This window comes from Nylanderia fulva, unplaced genomic scaffold (assembly GCF_048542155.1).
Source record: "Nylanderia fulva isolate GAGA-0341 unplaced genomic scaffold, ASM4854215v1 Scaffold75, whole genome shotgun sequence".
Lineage (NCBI taxonomy): Eukaryota > Metazoa > Arthropoda > Insecta > Hymenoptera > Formicidae > Nylanderia > Nylanderia fulva.
The window spans coordinates 426414-441820 of NW_028190862.1; the positions used below are offsets into that span (position 1 = coordinate 426414).

At 28.3% G+C, this 15407-nt stretch overlaps 1 protein-coding gene across 8 annotated transcripts in view; it reads left to right on the forward strand.

The window, feature by feature from the left end:
- Positions 1 to 3937: 3937 nt before the first annotated feature.
- The window catches only part of LOC146720191 (uncharacterized), a 141688-nt gene continuing 130218 nt past the window's right edge, over positions 3938 to 15407 (forward strand). For 2 of the 8 annotated variants that reach the window (XM_085488943.1, XM_085488949.1), the window contains exons 1-2: positions 4084 to 4578; positions 12706 to 13173. In XM_085488943.1, coding sequence (XP_085345069.1) covers positions 12961 to 13173 — 213 coding nt within the window. In that variant the 5' untranslated portion in view covers positions 4084 to 4578; positions 12706 to 12960. The other 6 variants (XM_085488947.1, XM_085488944.1, XM_085488945.1 and 3 more) reach the window with 6 other exon arrangements.

Sequence of the window (15407 nt, forward strand, 5' to 3'; positions counted from 1 at the left end):
GAAATATTAAATCAATATAAATCTAATTTTCAATTGCCTCTATTTTCTATAAAAGATATTCTTTATTAAAATAAGAAAAGAAAAATAGCACTAAGAGCTTTGCACAGTAATTGGAGCGCAATGATTATTTATTTAACAAAATTATTTAACAAAATTTTTTTACAAATGTTTTTATTTTGCATTTTGAGCCCTAATGATAGCAGTATGAATACAATTTAGTGATCTTTATCAGGATGTAAATACAAATTGAAAAAAATTTTTTAAAATGACTATCTGGCGCGGTTCTAATTACTTTAAATTTATTATCTTTTTGTTTGCGCCTGCATACGCAATGCGCATACAAATATATTTTTGAAATAAAATTACAAATTAAAATAAGAATTAAGAGTTTAACAAGGCTCTGTAATATAAATATAAATTTAAAGTGTAAGACAGGCGATAAGAGCCAAATCGCGGATGACAGTGCGTTATCCCAACGAAACTAAAATTTTTTCCGTTAGAATTAAATACTTGTGTACAAGGCATCAAATTTTACTTAGTCACGGCCAAGATTTAAAATTGGAATAATCTCTACAAGAGATTTAATTCCATACATCCCCTCTTCCCCTTTAGAAAATAAATGCGAGAGAAAAATATAGATCCAAAAGTCGCTGAATCGGGAATCGAACCCGAGACCTTTTACTTGCCGGGCGACTGCTCTTCCAACTGAGCTATTCAGATTCTTTCGATTTTATACTTTTCTCTGCTATATACAAGGGCAGTCCGATAAGTACTTAGCCTCATCGCCCGATGGTGCCAGTATCGCAAGAGAGTTTTACTATCGTGTAGTACATTCTCGTAGACGGCTACTGTCAAAATTTCAGCCGAATCAGACTCGTAGTTTTGTTTTGACCGCGTGTGGAAGCGGGCGTGTCCGCGGATTTTAGAAAAATGGAAAAAGAGTAATATCGGTCGGTGATTCGATTCTTGTTTTTGGAAGGGAAATCGCGCAGCAAAATCAAAGATGTCGAAATGAAGAATCTTTGATTTCGTTGCGCGATTTCTCTTCCAAAAACAAGAATCGAATCACCGACCGATATTGCTCTTCCATTTTTCTAAAATCCGCGGACACGCTCGCTTTCACACGCGGTCAAAACAAAACTACGAGTCCGATTCGGCTGAAATTTTGACAGTAGCCGTCTACAAGAATGTACTACACGATAGTAAAACTCTCTTGCAATACTGGCACCATCGGGCGATGAGGCGAAGTACTTATCGGACTGCCCTCGTATATGTATATATGTTAATGTTAGTAAACAAACGCCTTTAAGCCAGCGTGTATAAATTAAGAGTTTAACAAGGCTCTGTAATATAAATATAAATTTAAAGATTTCGTTGGGATAACGCACTGTCATCCGCGATTTGGCTCTTATTGCCTGTCTTACACTTTAAATTTATATTTATATTACAGAGCCTTGTTAAACTCTTAATTTATACACGCTGGCTTAAAGACGTTTGTTTACCAACATTAATATATATATATATATATAGCAGAGAAAAGTATAGAATCGAAAGGATCTGAATAGCTCAGTTGGAAAAGCAGTCGCCCGGCAAGTAAAAGATCTCGGGTTCGATTCCCGATTCAGCGACTTTTGGATCTTTATTTTTCTCTCGCATTTATTTCCTTAGGGGGGAAGAGAGGATGTATGAAATTAAATCTCTTGTAGAAATTATTCCAATTTTAAATCTTGGCCGTGACCAAGTAAAATTTGGTGCCTTGTGCACAGGTATTTAATTCTAACAAAAAAAATTTTAGTTTCGTTGGGATAACGCACTGTCATCCACGATTTGGCTCTTATTGCCTGTCTTACATTTTAAATTTATATTAAAATAAGAAGCTCAAATGAGAAATCAAAATAAAAAAGGAAGATAGGGCAGTTTGAGCTTTAACGGGGTAATTTATGCGTGAAATAGAATTGTATTTGATAAATCACAAAACAGACGTTTCGATCCAATTCGGATCCTTTTCAATGTTACAAAGTTATAGAATTACATTACAGAAAATTCAAAATTAGATTATAAACTGCGAATTATATTAACGGAAACGCATATTTAATAGGCAACATGTGAAAAAAAACGTTATGAAACATGGTTTCAACACAAGCTCACCGAGATGTACTCGAAAAATTTGACACACTTAAAATGTCTATACTCCATACGTAATAACATTGTTTGCTAACTGGATAAGACGGTATGGACCGTGTGTAAAACAATAAAAATGATATGAAGAATGAGTAGTCACATGTATAAAATCAGTTAATTCAGAAATTACAAATCTAGTAACACGTCAACACGTTATGAAAACAGTAAACGAGCCTCATTTCGCATTCTTCACTAGTTGATTTCTCTTATTATTTTATGCATAACAGTATTAAAGTTAGATCATCAGAAAATAAATATTTTATGAAATATTTCCTAATTTTTGTAAGATTAATGGAAACTAAAGTATAAAATATCTCGTAAACTATTGACTTTTTGACCATCTTATGCTTATAGTTTTTGTGCAGAATATTGTGAGAAATCAATTTATGTAAAAAGAATATGATAATTCCATTTAAGAAAATAAAGGTGATCTTTACGTGACCTTCAAACAACTAGTCAAGGTGAAATTATTCTCACCCGTTTTATGTCTCTCTTGAAATCATACAATTCTTATTTCAAACATTTTTTAATAAAATTATTGGTTTGCGAGATATAGCACTGTAAATTTTAAAATAGGACATCCTGTATATACAGAGTGTTAAATTTTACAGGTAAAATATCTCTTCAACAATGCATTTTAGAAAAAAAAATTTTTTTAATCAAAATTGTTGGGTTTAAAAATATCTATTTAAATAAATCTTATTACTTTGACCTTTGGTGATGTTGTTAAGGTCAGGGCAAGATCATCTTGAATTTTTTAAAATGGAAACACCATATTTTTTATATATTATAAATCAATTTCTCGTAATATTCTATACAAAAAGTGACAATCAATTGATAGAAAAAAAGTTGTTTAAAAAAAATATAGTTTACAACCAGCGGCTGCATATTTTTTTTACAAACAACTATGTATTTTTTTCATACAAATTAATTTCATTCATTATTTCATGCATAAAATTTTATTAAAATAAGATCATTGGAAAATTAATATCGTAGAAAATATTTTATAGTTTATGTAAGATTATGTCAAATTATAATATACAATATTTCGTAAATTATTTATTTTTTGACTATATTATCTTTATAACTTTTTGTATAGAATATTGCGAGGAATCGATTTATATAAAAAATATGGTGGTTCCATTTAAAAAGTTCAAGATGATCTTGCCCTGACCTTGCCAACGTCACCAAAGGTTAAAGTGATAACATCTATTAAACAGATATTTTTAAACCTTATAATTTTTATTTGGGACATTTTTTCTAAAATGCATTGTTTATAAGATATTTCAACCGTTACATTTGAAATTTAACACCTTGTATATATGATATTATATATGCAAGTGAACAAATCGCATCACTGTATTTTATTTAAAAATTTTTTGCATAAATTTATCATAATTTCCTAATTTTTCAATGTTATTTTTCAATATTAACTTTTACGTAATATCTTATTTTCACGTTTCTATAAAATCTACTCAAGATAACCTAATGTGTAGTATTTATATCTTATGACATACGATCATAAAATCATTGTACGGTCAAAACTGTTCATGAGCTATAAAAATTTGTAGTAACTCTATTCCTTCTATGTGTAAATGCGTGTGCGTTCACCTCGTTTGCTTCGTGCTTTACGAGAAGAGTAGGGAGAGATCTGTTATTGATCCTGTCTCCTCATGCGCCAGTGCTCTCCCTCTACGAACGATAGTAACATCGAATACCAGCTTTTCGCGGCAAGAGCTCGCGACATAGTGAGAGCCTCTCTCGTTGGCAGCCCTTGTCGCATAATATATAGCGATGATGAGCGACAAAGAAGGAGCGAGATCGCTGGGAAGCACCGTGGCTGCGCAGCGAGCAGTGCCGAAGCGGAGGGCACCGATGTGGCCGAATACAACCGAGGTCGCGAACGTCGACCGGGCGAATCTCTCCCTTGCTCCCTCTCTATCTCTCTCTTTCCCGACGTTCTCTCTTCACTCGGCGCTCGGATCCAATATTTCAGTGTATGCACAGCGGCCGGCCGGCGTGCATAGTTTCTGTTAATAGTGTTTTTGGGCTAAACGCTCTTCGCGTGAAATATCACTTTTCCATAGTGCTATTTTTATCGACGTACATACGAAGCAGCTGCCTGTGTGCCAAATTTAACGAACAGACAACGTCGTACTCGTGTCTTGAGCAGCGCCGGGCCCCAGGGCCCGGTCGCTCTCATTTCCACCTAGATTGATCCCGGGAAGCACGTAGTGATGGAGCTTGCAGGCTCAACTCGAAGAACCGACCACGATCTTTGCATAAGTGTTCATTCTCGACGACAATTCGTGTTACCAATAGTCAGTGCAAGTCATCGTATGACAAGAGGCACTGCCTCCGTCAATGGAGATATATCTTCGAAAAAAAAGAAACGAGGTAGAATACTAGAAGAGAGAAAAAGGAGAGAGAGAGAGAGAGAGAGAGAGAGAGAGAGAGAGAGAGAGAGAGAGAAATGTATATATATATACACATACACTCACAAAATGTCATTGTATCGTATCGAAGGATCGTGTCGAAATGGCATTGCGAGGCAATAAATTAAAAATTCTGCGTAAAATATTTTGGGAGAATTTGAAAAAAAACGTAAAGAATTATAGATTTGTTATATACGAAATACATATTTTTATCACTCTTTAATAATTTGTTAATTGCACTATAATTACTCTTATAGTAATTACAGTTCTCTTGCAGAACGCAATTATGGAAATAAAAATTAATCATTAATAAAAAATTGAGAAGAGAGAGAGAAAGAGAGAGAAAGAGAGAGAGAGAGGTTAAAAAATAAAAAATAGACAGATAGATAAAAGATTCATTTCTTTTAGAATTACGCTATTATAATATGATCTTTTTAGAAACATTTACAATAGTGCAGCGACAATATTTGCAATAAGATATGCATTTAATTATAGAAAAAGAATTAATATAAAAATTATATTTGCACTATGTACTAAAAAAGAATATAATAATTATACAATTATTATGAAAGAAAGTAAATAAAAAAAGGCGAAAATAACAATATAGTAAAAAACAAAATAATAGAAGAAATAAATATATTAAATTCGCATATTAAAAATTTACTTAATATAAACATACCATAAAGATGTAGTGCATTTTTTGTATTATGTAATGGCATATGGTATTCATTGGAAAGTTACCATTTTAGATTCATTGATTTTATTAGGTCTCAACATTAAAACAAAATTACAAAAGATGGATTCTAATTTAAAAAGAAAATATACTTATCTTTAGGTACGTGATATATTCTTATCATTGATAATAATAAAACAGAGAAATTATAGAAATAGGTTTTTTATTAATTTAAAGAATAGAAAATCGAATATCAGACTGTTCCTCCCTTATGAAGTGAGTTGAAATATTCACGAAATGTTGGAATCCCTTTCTAATAAAGGCAAATTATATTATTGACATTGTCGCTTTTCCACGATGCTGATTGACTGTCTTGATTCGCGTTGTTGTGCGTTATATTCATAGCATCGAGCAGCTTGAGAAGATTAATAGTTTAACAGTTGTCACAATAAAATTAAATAAAATTACAATTATTAAAAAGTTAAATCTCACACACACACACACACAGCACACGCACACGCACACACACACTACATAAAATCGGATAATGGCGCGCGCGAAGCACACGCTTGTGTTGTCTAGTTAAACAAAAAGTTTACGCGGTTTAAACCCGAAAAAACTAATTTTAATAGAAAATCAAATTAATATAATTACTTGTTTTTAAGATTCAATTCTACGCAACATATACATGCGCGCACATACATATATATGTAAATATATAATCGTGAAAGATGATTAATAGATTTTGTCAAAAAAAAGTCAATCTTATTTTTATATTTGTATATATATATATATATATATATATATATATATATATATATATATATATATATATATATACACACACACACACACACACACGCACACGCACACGCACACGCACACGCACACGCACACACACATGTATTTATGAAAAATGTAATGTATAGATGAATAAGGAAGAAATGTTTTTGAACAAATATGAAAATAAGATTGATTATTTCTTTTATTTAAAAAAATTTTTTTTTTGACAGAATCTTCCGTAATCATCTTTCACGATTCCGGTTTCCAAATTGCTCCATAATGATACAATTTTAAAAAATTTGTAAGAAAAAGGGCTACTTTAATGTCATTTCTTATTAATTACGTACATGTGAGAAGAGACGTAATGGTAACGTATGAACGTAATGAAAATGTGATGTATGGAAAAGTTTTATCGCAAAAAATTAAATATATTAGTACCTTCAACCTTTAAAAGGAATTTATTGTGTTGACTATAATTAATAAGATATTTATGGTTAAATATGATATCTATTACGAAAAAAATATGAATTAGATGTAGAATATAAATTAGATTATTGAAGAGCTATCAAATTATTTTCAATTATTCAAATTTAAAAATTTTTCAAGTAAATAATGATGAATCTAATGATAAAATTAACAGCTTTCATATATATGCATATTAAATTTTTGCATATAGTATACAGGGTGATTCAGAACGAGTGTAACAAATTTTGACAGATTGTTTGAGTGATTGTTCTAATAAAAAGTGACAATAAACATATATTTTATTTTCAGTGTTTATAGAAGTTTTAAAATTTTGCTGCTATCATAAAATCATATGTTTGATAGGGAGTGACTTTTGAAAAATCCAAAACAGGAAAATATGCAAATATCATTTATTTATAGTTCAGTTTTATAATAAATGCTTAAAATGTGTTTCATCGGATTTCAGATCATTTCACTTTATATTCGACAACTTTGGTAACATAAAAGTGCACTTTCTCATTATGAAAAACAAGTGTTAACATATCTAGTTAAATCTCAATTATTCCAACGAATTTTTTTTTTTTGACATGAAGGTCCCGTACCATGTCACCAAGATCTCCAGATTAAAATTTTCTTGATTGATACATATGGAGACATTTAAAACAAATAGTATTAAATTAAAAAATAATACACAATCTCTTCTCGACCGCACTGGCAAGTAATTTATTGATACTAATCACAAAATATTGATACTAATCAAGAGAAGAGATTGTATATTATTTTTTATTTTTAATTCTTCTGGCGGTCTTGACATATTGCATCCAAGAATTATTACCGATGCATCAAATATAATTTGTATAACTAATATACTGTATCGTATATACGATTCCTTGATTTGTCGGTACAATGCGTGCATTAAAATTATTTTAGTTCGTATCAAATACATTATTTTATACAATCTGTAGTTCGAAAGAAAATTTGCTATTTCACATAAATTCCAAACCGCAAAAAGATAGACTTAAACTGCACAAATCTTGTTCATATTGGTTACAAATTTGGTCGAAAATTTCTATCAATATTATATCAAAAGATTCTATTAGATTTTAATTCTGCTATTAGTTTTTTATGTAACGTCACTTGATTTTTAAAAATATCTAAACTTTTTTTTACTTTCATATCAATTCTATCATTTTAAATTGTCAATTTTAACATTTTCGGATTTATATGTTCAGCAAGCTCTTAAGTTTGAATAAACAATTTTAAATTCTGTTTGATAAATCATTAATATTATCTAGCTTTTTACAAATAGATCCCATTTAACTATGAATATTTTATTGACAATAATCGACATAACAATTTTTGAAGGGTTAAAAGTTCTAACATATTAAATTTTGATTGCAATAAAACATTTTCAATACATCCTAACTATAATATAGCAAAGAACACGTTAAAGTAGTTCATTTTTGTAACTTTAATTGCAAATTTTTCAAAAAATGTTTGACATAATAAATCAATTTGTAAACTTAAATATATTCAGCATACAAAATAGTAATAAATAGCGGGAAATGACTAGTCTTTTTTCTTATATTTTTTTGTACTATGTTATTATATCAAATATAAAATGAGTATGAATTAAAAATGCGTTGCAATTGACAATGAGAATTAATACACTCGTAACATTGCAAAGCAGTAATCAAAATGCGGATTGAAAAAAATTATAATGTTTACATAAACTGGCATTAAAAAATTTTTTTTATATTTTTAGTTAACATACAATTGTATGTTGACTTCATATGTTATTGATACATTTTATCCATAATAATATTGAAGAAAAAGATAATAATAATGTTCAACGTTGGTAGATAATTCAAAAGATATTATATAATTCTAATTGAATTTGATTAATATTGCTAATATTGCTAACATTGCTAATATTGCTATTGAGAGAGAGGGGGGGGGGAGGAAGGGAGAACATAAAGGAGGAAAGAGAGAAACAATCATTAATAAAGCAATCGTAAAGATTCTATCTTTAGTATGTTATTATGTAATAATATTGTCTAGTGAAGAAAATTAATTGTCACAAATTCAACTAGTCAAAATTTTTCTTTACCATATTTTAAAAAAATTTTGATTTTTTAAAAATTGTTTAATAAAGATTGGAAAGATTTAAAGCTTTACTATAAAAATTAAATTAATAACAACAGATCTGGGCAGAATAATGTTATAATTATAAAAAATATTTCATTTTTATTAATATTTGTTTATAATACGTTATTAATATTCGATTCAGTGCAATTTGCATGTATTGCGATTTTAACTTAGTAATTCGCTTAATTTGTAATTCTAAATTTTAATATTTAAGGGGATGCTAAAATGACGGCCGAACTTCGATAGGTTAGCACCACACATAACATGCACGTATACACACATATGTGTGAAAATTTTTTGCACCGTTTTTTTATTTATTAGGCTTCTAAACTTATATCTAAAAATTTATTAATACTTCTTCATTCAATTTCTAGTTTCGGAGCCTATCTTATTTGTACGTATAAACAGCAGAACTTTTATATTAAACAATTGTTTTTTTGATCTGACGACAGAAGTTGATAAAGAAATTTTAGTTTTTTAATTTTTTTCTTGTTTTTAACATAAAATTGATAGGTTTTCACTTTGTTTCTGTACATACTTTAATTGTGGCAAAGCATTTATTATTTTATTAAACTAATAAAAAGTTTTCGGTGCAGAAAGATCTATAATCATCCGGTCGATAAAACAGACTTTCAGCATCGCCTTAGGTCAAAAAAATAATTGTTTAATATAAAAGTTCTACTTTGTATATGTGTGTATACGTGCATATGTTTAGATATGTGTGATGCTAATTTATCGTGTGTATATGTATATACATGCATATGTTTAGATATGTGTGGTGCTAACCTATCGGAGTTCGGTCGTTACTTCACCATCCCCTTAGTTTAAACGCTTACTTTCGACCGTTTTCAGCTTTGATATCATCGAATGTTCCGTTAAATTAATAATTAAAATTCTATAAATCAATAATTAAAAATATATAATTAATAATAATTAAAGTATTTTTTAAATATTAATCGTAAAACAAGCAAATAAATCGTTTTAAAACTTTGCAGAAACACTTTTAAATGTTTAAAAATCAAATTTTTATCATTGGTTTTTCATTGTTTATGAATATAATTTATATTATCTGTCTCTAGAACGTTTACATAAAATTCTCTATTAAAATCGCAAAATTAAGTAATTAATAACTTTTAAACAAGTAAGTAAAAAAATTTTAAATAACTCACCACGATTTGGAACGTTACTAAAAATGTCCAGTTAAAAATTCATGATAGTACCATTAATTTTTATATATCATATATCGAATATCCTAATCCCCTAATCCTTAAGCACAACTCCATTTATTTTTTATTGATATTTTTAAAATATTGTTTTTTATCAATAAAAGTTTGAATATATTATAATTATTATATGAGATGAATATATTATAATATATTCAATATATTATAATTATAAAATATGTTTATATTATATTTATCTAAAAACAATAATATATATGCTATTAATGCTTTTATTTATTCAATTATTGTAATTATCTATTTGTGCTCCATAAATAATGTCGCGGTATTATATAATAATTTCATTAATATTTTATAAAAATTATTCTACAATAATCTATACAATTATTCTACAATAAACTAATATAATAAATATATATAATTTTATTTTCTGTCTAAATAGTAAATGATAATGTCTAATAACGCTTTTTATTATTGCGACTGCATACTCGTAATTATCATGATATTTTAACACAATAATTAATTACAATAAATTTCTCCCCGTCAATTATGAACTACAATATAATTAGATAAAAATATTGTAATTTTATGTATGTTTAAACACATAATCTGAATATATAATTCTTTAAAATGTTTCAAATATCGTATATACAGGGTGTCTCATAATTCGCGAATCACCTTTCATGGGCAGATAGAGTGTGTTAAACTGAATAGAAAAGTCCTGTATCATTTTGCGATATTCGCAATAATTATTGAGTTATTAACTAAAATATCTAAACGAGCGGGTAGAAAGCGGTAGGCCGGACTCGGTGTGCATGTCGGATGACTTATTTGTTATATGCCGCTTAGTATCAAAAGTATCATCTTACTTTTCGGCGCCACTACATTGGTTGCCGCTCGCTGCGTGACGCCGCCTCTCGATCAAATAATGCTTTCTACCTGCTTATTCGTTTAGATATTTTAATAAATAACTCAATAATTATTGCGAATATCGCAAAATAATACATGAATTTTCTATTCAGTTTAACACGCTCTATCTGCCCAAGAAAGGTGATTCGCGAATTATGGGACACCCTGTATATATATATATATATATCAACGATGATTGCACGACAAATTGCTAATGAAGATCTCCCTCACAGAATCAGTAATCACACAATTAGAAGACGTTTACGTGAACGTGGTTTAAGATCACAAGTTCGACATTTTCCTCTTCTAATGTATGAAAAAAATGTATGAACCATACATTTGGAGAAAAAAAATATTGAACTCGCGATCTTAAACCACGTTTACGTAAATGTCTTCTAATTGTTTGATCACTGATTCTATGAGGGAGATCTTCATTAGTAATTTGTCGCGCAACTATTGTTGGTGCGCGTCGGGTATCGCTAATATTGGTAATAATTGCACAAAAAAGCATAGATAACTTTGATATGTTGTAACTCTGCCTAAAAAATCGTACGAACTTTGCTTTTTTTTTTAGAAAAAAGTCCATATTTTACGAAAATTTGGATAAGATTTGCGAAAAAAATTTAGTTTACTCCGTAGAGTTCGTCAAATTTTGCAATTTTTTGAAAAAAAACACCTTACTTTTTAAAGGGGTGGAGAGAGGGGGAGAGGATGAAATCAAATTGGAATAAAAGTTTCTTAAAATAGAGATTTCAGCTTTTAAAACAAAAAAAATTTTTCAAATACGATAATTTTTCGCGGAGATACGCTTATTTAAATTTATGCGAAATTTTGATATTAATTGCTTGTTGCGATAATTTTTTGACCAGTGTATATATATATATATATATATATATATATATATACATATATGTAATTACTTTATTTGAACTATTTAGCTGCAAATTACATATATGCACATACGAACATATACACATATACACGTACACACATACGCATCCGTATATATATGTATGTATATAGTTTATAATTTGTTTTTAACAATATAATTAATAGGTATCTTACATATAACATTGATTTTTTTTAATTTGACTTTTTCGTTTATGCATACATTAATTATAGTTAATAAAATTATAGTTAATAAAACTATTAATTATAGTTAATTGTTTCACATTATAATTGTATTATATCTTGTCACATTCTAAGATCAAAAATTAAGGTTTTTTAAAAAAAGTTGTTTTAGCACTTGATAAGAGCCGAAACCCATGGCCGAAACGTTGTGAATATTGAATAAAGATCACTTATTTTGCCAGAGTTGGTCGATTAAATTACTACCATTTTTATTATATATTTTGTTTACAATATCTTTTATATTTTATTTTACTATTATATTTTATTTATTATATGTTATCTTTTATAAATATGTGATAGCTTATTATTATGATTTAATTGTAGACAATATACATATATATATATAATATAAAAATTGACTTGTTTCTTCCTCTATTTTTTCATGAAAGATGTTTTATTTTTCTACTTACTCAAATTAAATTTGGTTGATTTTGCATCAGAGTTTATTATAATTATTATTTATTAAAGCGAATAATTATATATATACATATATATATATATATATATACATATATATTTTAAAAACTTAGGATATAATTAATATTACACTAGTTAGTTATTATTTATATAATTTGTTTATTTTTTTAACATGATACAATATTCTAAAACAAACATCTAACTTATCATGAAGAATATCGCTCTCTAAGTACTTTGCTCTCTTTTTCCTTTTAATTTCTTGTTTTTTATTTTCGATTACTCGATTTCTGATTTCTTTGCACGATCTCTTTATCAATTGTCATTCAGATAATACACAGTGTTAACGTAGTGTTGTTATTCAGAGTGTTAATTTTTGAAGTAGAATAAGCGTGATAAGCAGTTGTGAGTTCGACGAAAATTAAGAAGATGAGAATGTACATCGAAGAGGACACGAAGTTGTGAGAAGAAAACGTAAGGAAAAAAAAGTGGATCCAAGACATTTAGATAAGAAAAGTGTGTGCATAGTAGCGGATACGCGAAGCTGGCGACCCACGCTCGTGACTGTGGCTCTCGTGGGTCTCGGACCCGCTGCAGAGCCAATGGTGGGTCACTTTCCAGCCGCGGTAGCGCTACAGGGATGCAGTGCGGTCTGTGTGCTGTCGTCGCCGGACTATTTCGTCGGGCCATGTGCATCGCAGGTAGCCGTCGTGGCTCTGGGGAGTCTTGTTATCAGGAACTGGCCATGGAAGTGCCAGAGAGACGACATTCGCAGATGGAGCACACGGAGACCGGACTCGTCGAAACGAGTGAGAGCGCGGAGAGAGTAAAAAATGTCATTCATATGGAAGAGGTGAGAGATTAGTTGTTTTTAAATCATCTGTTTGTTTTGCGCTCAAGAAAATAAAAATAGAGAAGAAGCGATTAGCGAATTCTTATTCTTTCTTACTTCTCTTTTAAAAATTTCTCTGAACTTACCTATTATGTATAAAATATTTAGGGTCAGTTGTAGAATTTAAATATATCTAAAAATTATATTATTATTATATATAATTATATATATATATATATATATATGTATAAATATAATATTAATTATATATATATATATATATTAATTATATATATATAATTATATATAATTATATTATTATTTATATTTAAAAAATAGATAAATGTTGAAAAAGTGCTTAGAAGTGTTGGAGTCTTATTTTACTAAAATCAGCCCTAAAATAATATTGACAAAAAATATGTATATATCAAGAAAAATGCGATTGTGTCTTAATATTAAGTATAAACAAATAATAACAAACTGGCTGTGTTTAATCATATGTAACATTATATTTTTATCTATCAGTAAGCATTATCGTTTTTTGTATCATATTTTCTGTCAATTATATTTTAGAGAAAAATATTTAATTACTAAAATATTTTTAAATATAAAAATATTTAAAAATATTAAATATTTAAATATGTACACATTATAAAAATTAATATAAAAATATTAAAATATTTTATAAGAATTAATTTAATTATAAAAAATCTAACAATACTTTTATAATATAGTATTGATACAATCTTTTACTCATAACTAACTAAATAAATTTCATAGATCTCTATTCAGGAAAGCCTTGAAATAATATGTCAAAAATTAAAATTAAAATATTTATAAAATATTTATTTCATGAAGAAAATATTAATTTAATCAAAAGAATTCTTATTAATAATTGTTACCCGTTAACAATTATAAACAAAAACATTAATAAAAGACTTCGAGCGATTAAATTTGGCGGTAATCTTAACTCGCCCAATCGAAATAAATTTGATACGCGAAATTGCATTGTGTTACCTTATATTAAAGATCTGAGCGAGAATATTACGCGTTGCATTAATAAAAGTGGAATTGATGCTTTATATACTGTCCCAAAAAAATTGGACACATTGATAAAAAGAGGTAAAGATGGGATCGAAAACTTAAAAAGAACTGATGTGGTTTATAAAATTGAATGTGCGAATTGCGATTCGGCTTATATTGGACAGACAAAGAGACATTTAGAAACGCGCATTAAAGAACATAGAAATAACATAAAAAAAGACAAGACATTGCATTCTGTCGTTAGTTTGCATCGGACTTGCAACAATCATGAGTTCCGTTGAGATTCTCCGGTGATTCTGCATGAAGAAAAACAAACAAGAAAAAGAAAAATTGCAGAAATGTTTTACATAAAAAAACAAGGAAAAAGTATTAATTTACAGAAAGATACGGAGAATTTTAGTGGGATTTATGATCGTGTTCTTGACGTTATTTAAGTCGCTTTTATTTTTACTTTTATTTTTATTTTTATATCCACCTATTTATTTATTTTTATTTATTTGACTTTATTATGACGATTTAAATTACGAAAGACACATTTAGTTTCGTCTCTATTTTCTTAACGCTTAGTGACTAAGATTCTTGCGAACAGTTAACATCTATTTATTATGTGCTTACTTCTGTCAGTCTTGCATTGTTCATCAAAACAAGCGTTAACATTGTCGGTTGTTTGCATAGAAGTTGATTTACTGTTTTAAATTTGGTATGTAACACATTTTTGTTTTTAAATGTATAATTATTTGTTGTGAATAAGTGTATTAAATTATAATTATTTTGATTGAACTTTTTATAGATGTACTTGAAAAGGGCTGCAATGACAGCCGAAACGTTGTATTTCAAATAATTATTTATAATAAATTATCGCCAGTCTGGTCGACTTTAAACGTTGAGGAGTGGTTTTTTATTAATTATTACTGGCAACCTTAAGGATTATTATTTAAAATATTTACATTTTAGATTTTATAATTTATAACAAATTTGGTCCGCATTCTATCGCATTAATGCTAAACTAAAGGTTATGAACTTAAGTAGCAAGCGCACGTCATTTTGATCTTAAATGACGTCATTTGATAATACCTGGAAAATTTCTAAATACAATAGCATACATATAATATATGTATAAACACTTTGATGATGAAATGATTAATATGTGTGTTATAAAATGATATAATACAATATAATAATATATTTTTAAGTTATGATGGATCATTTTT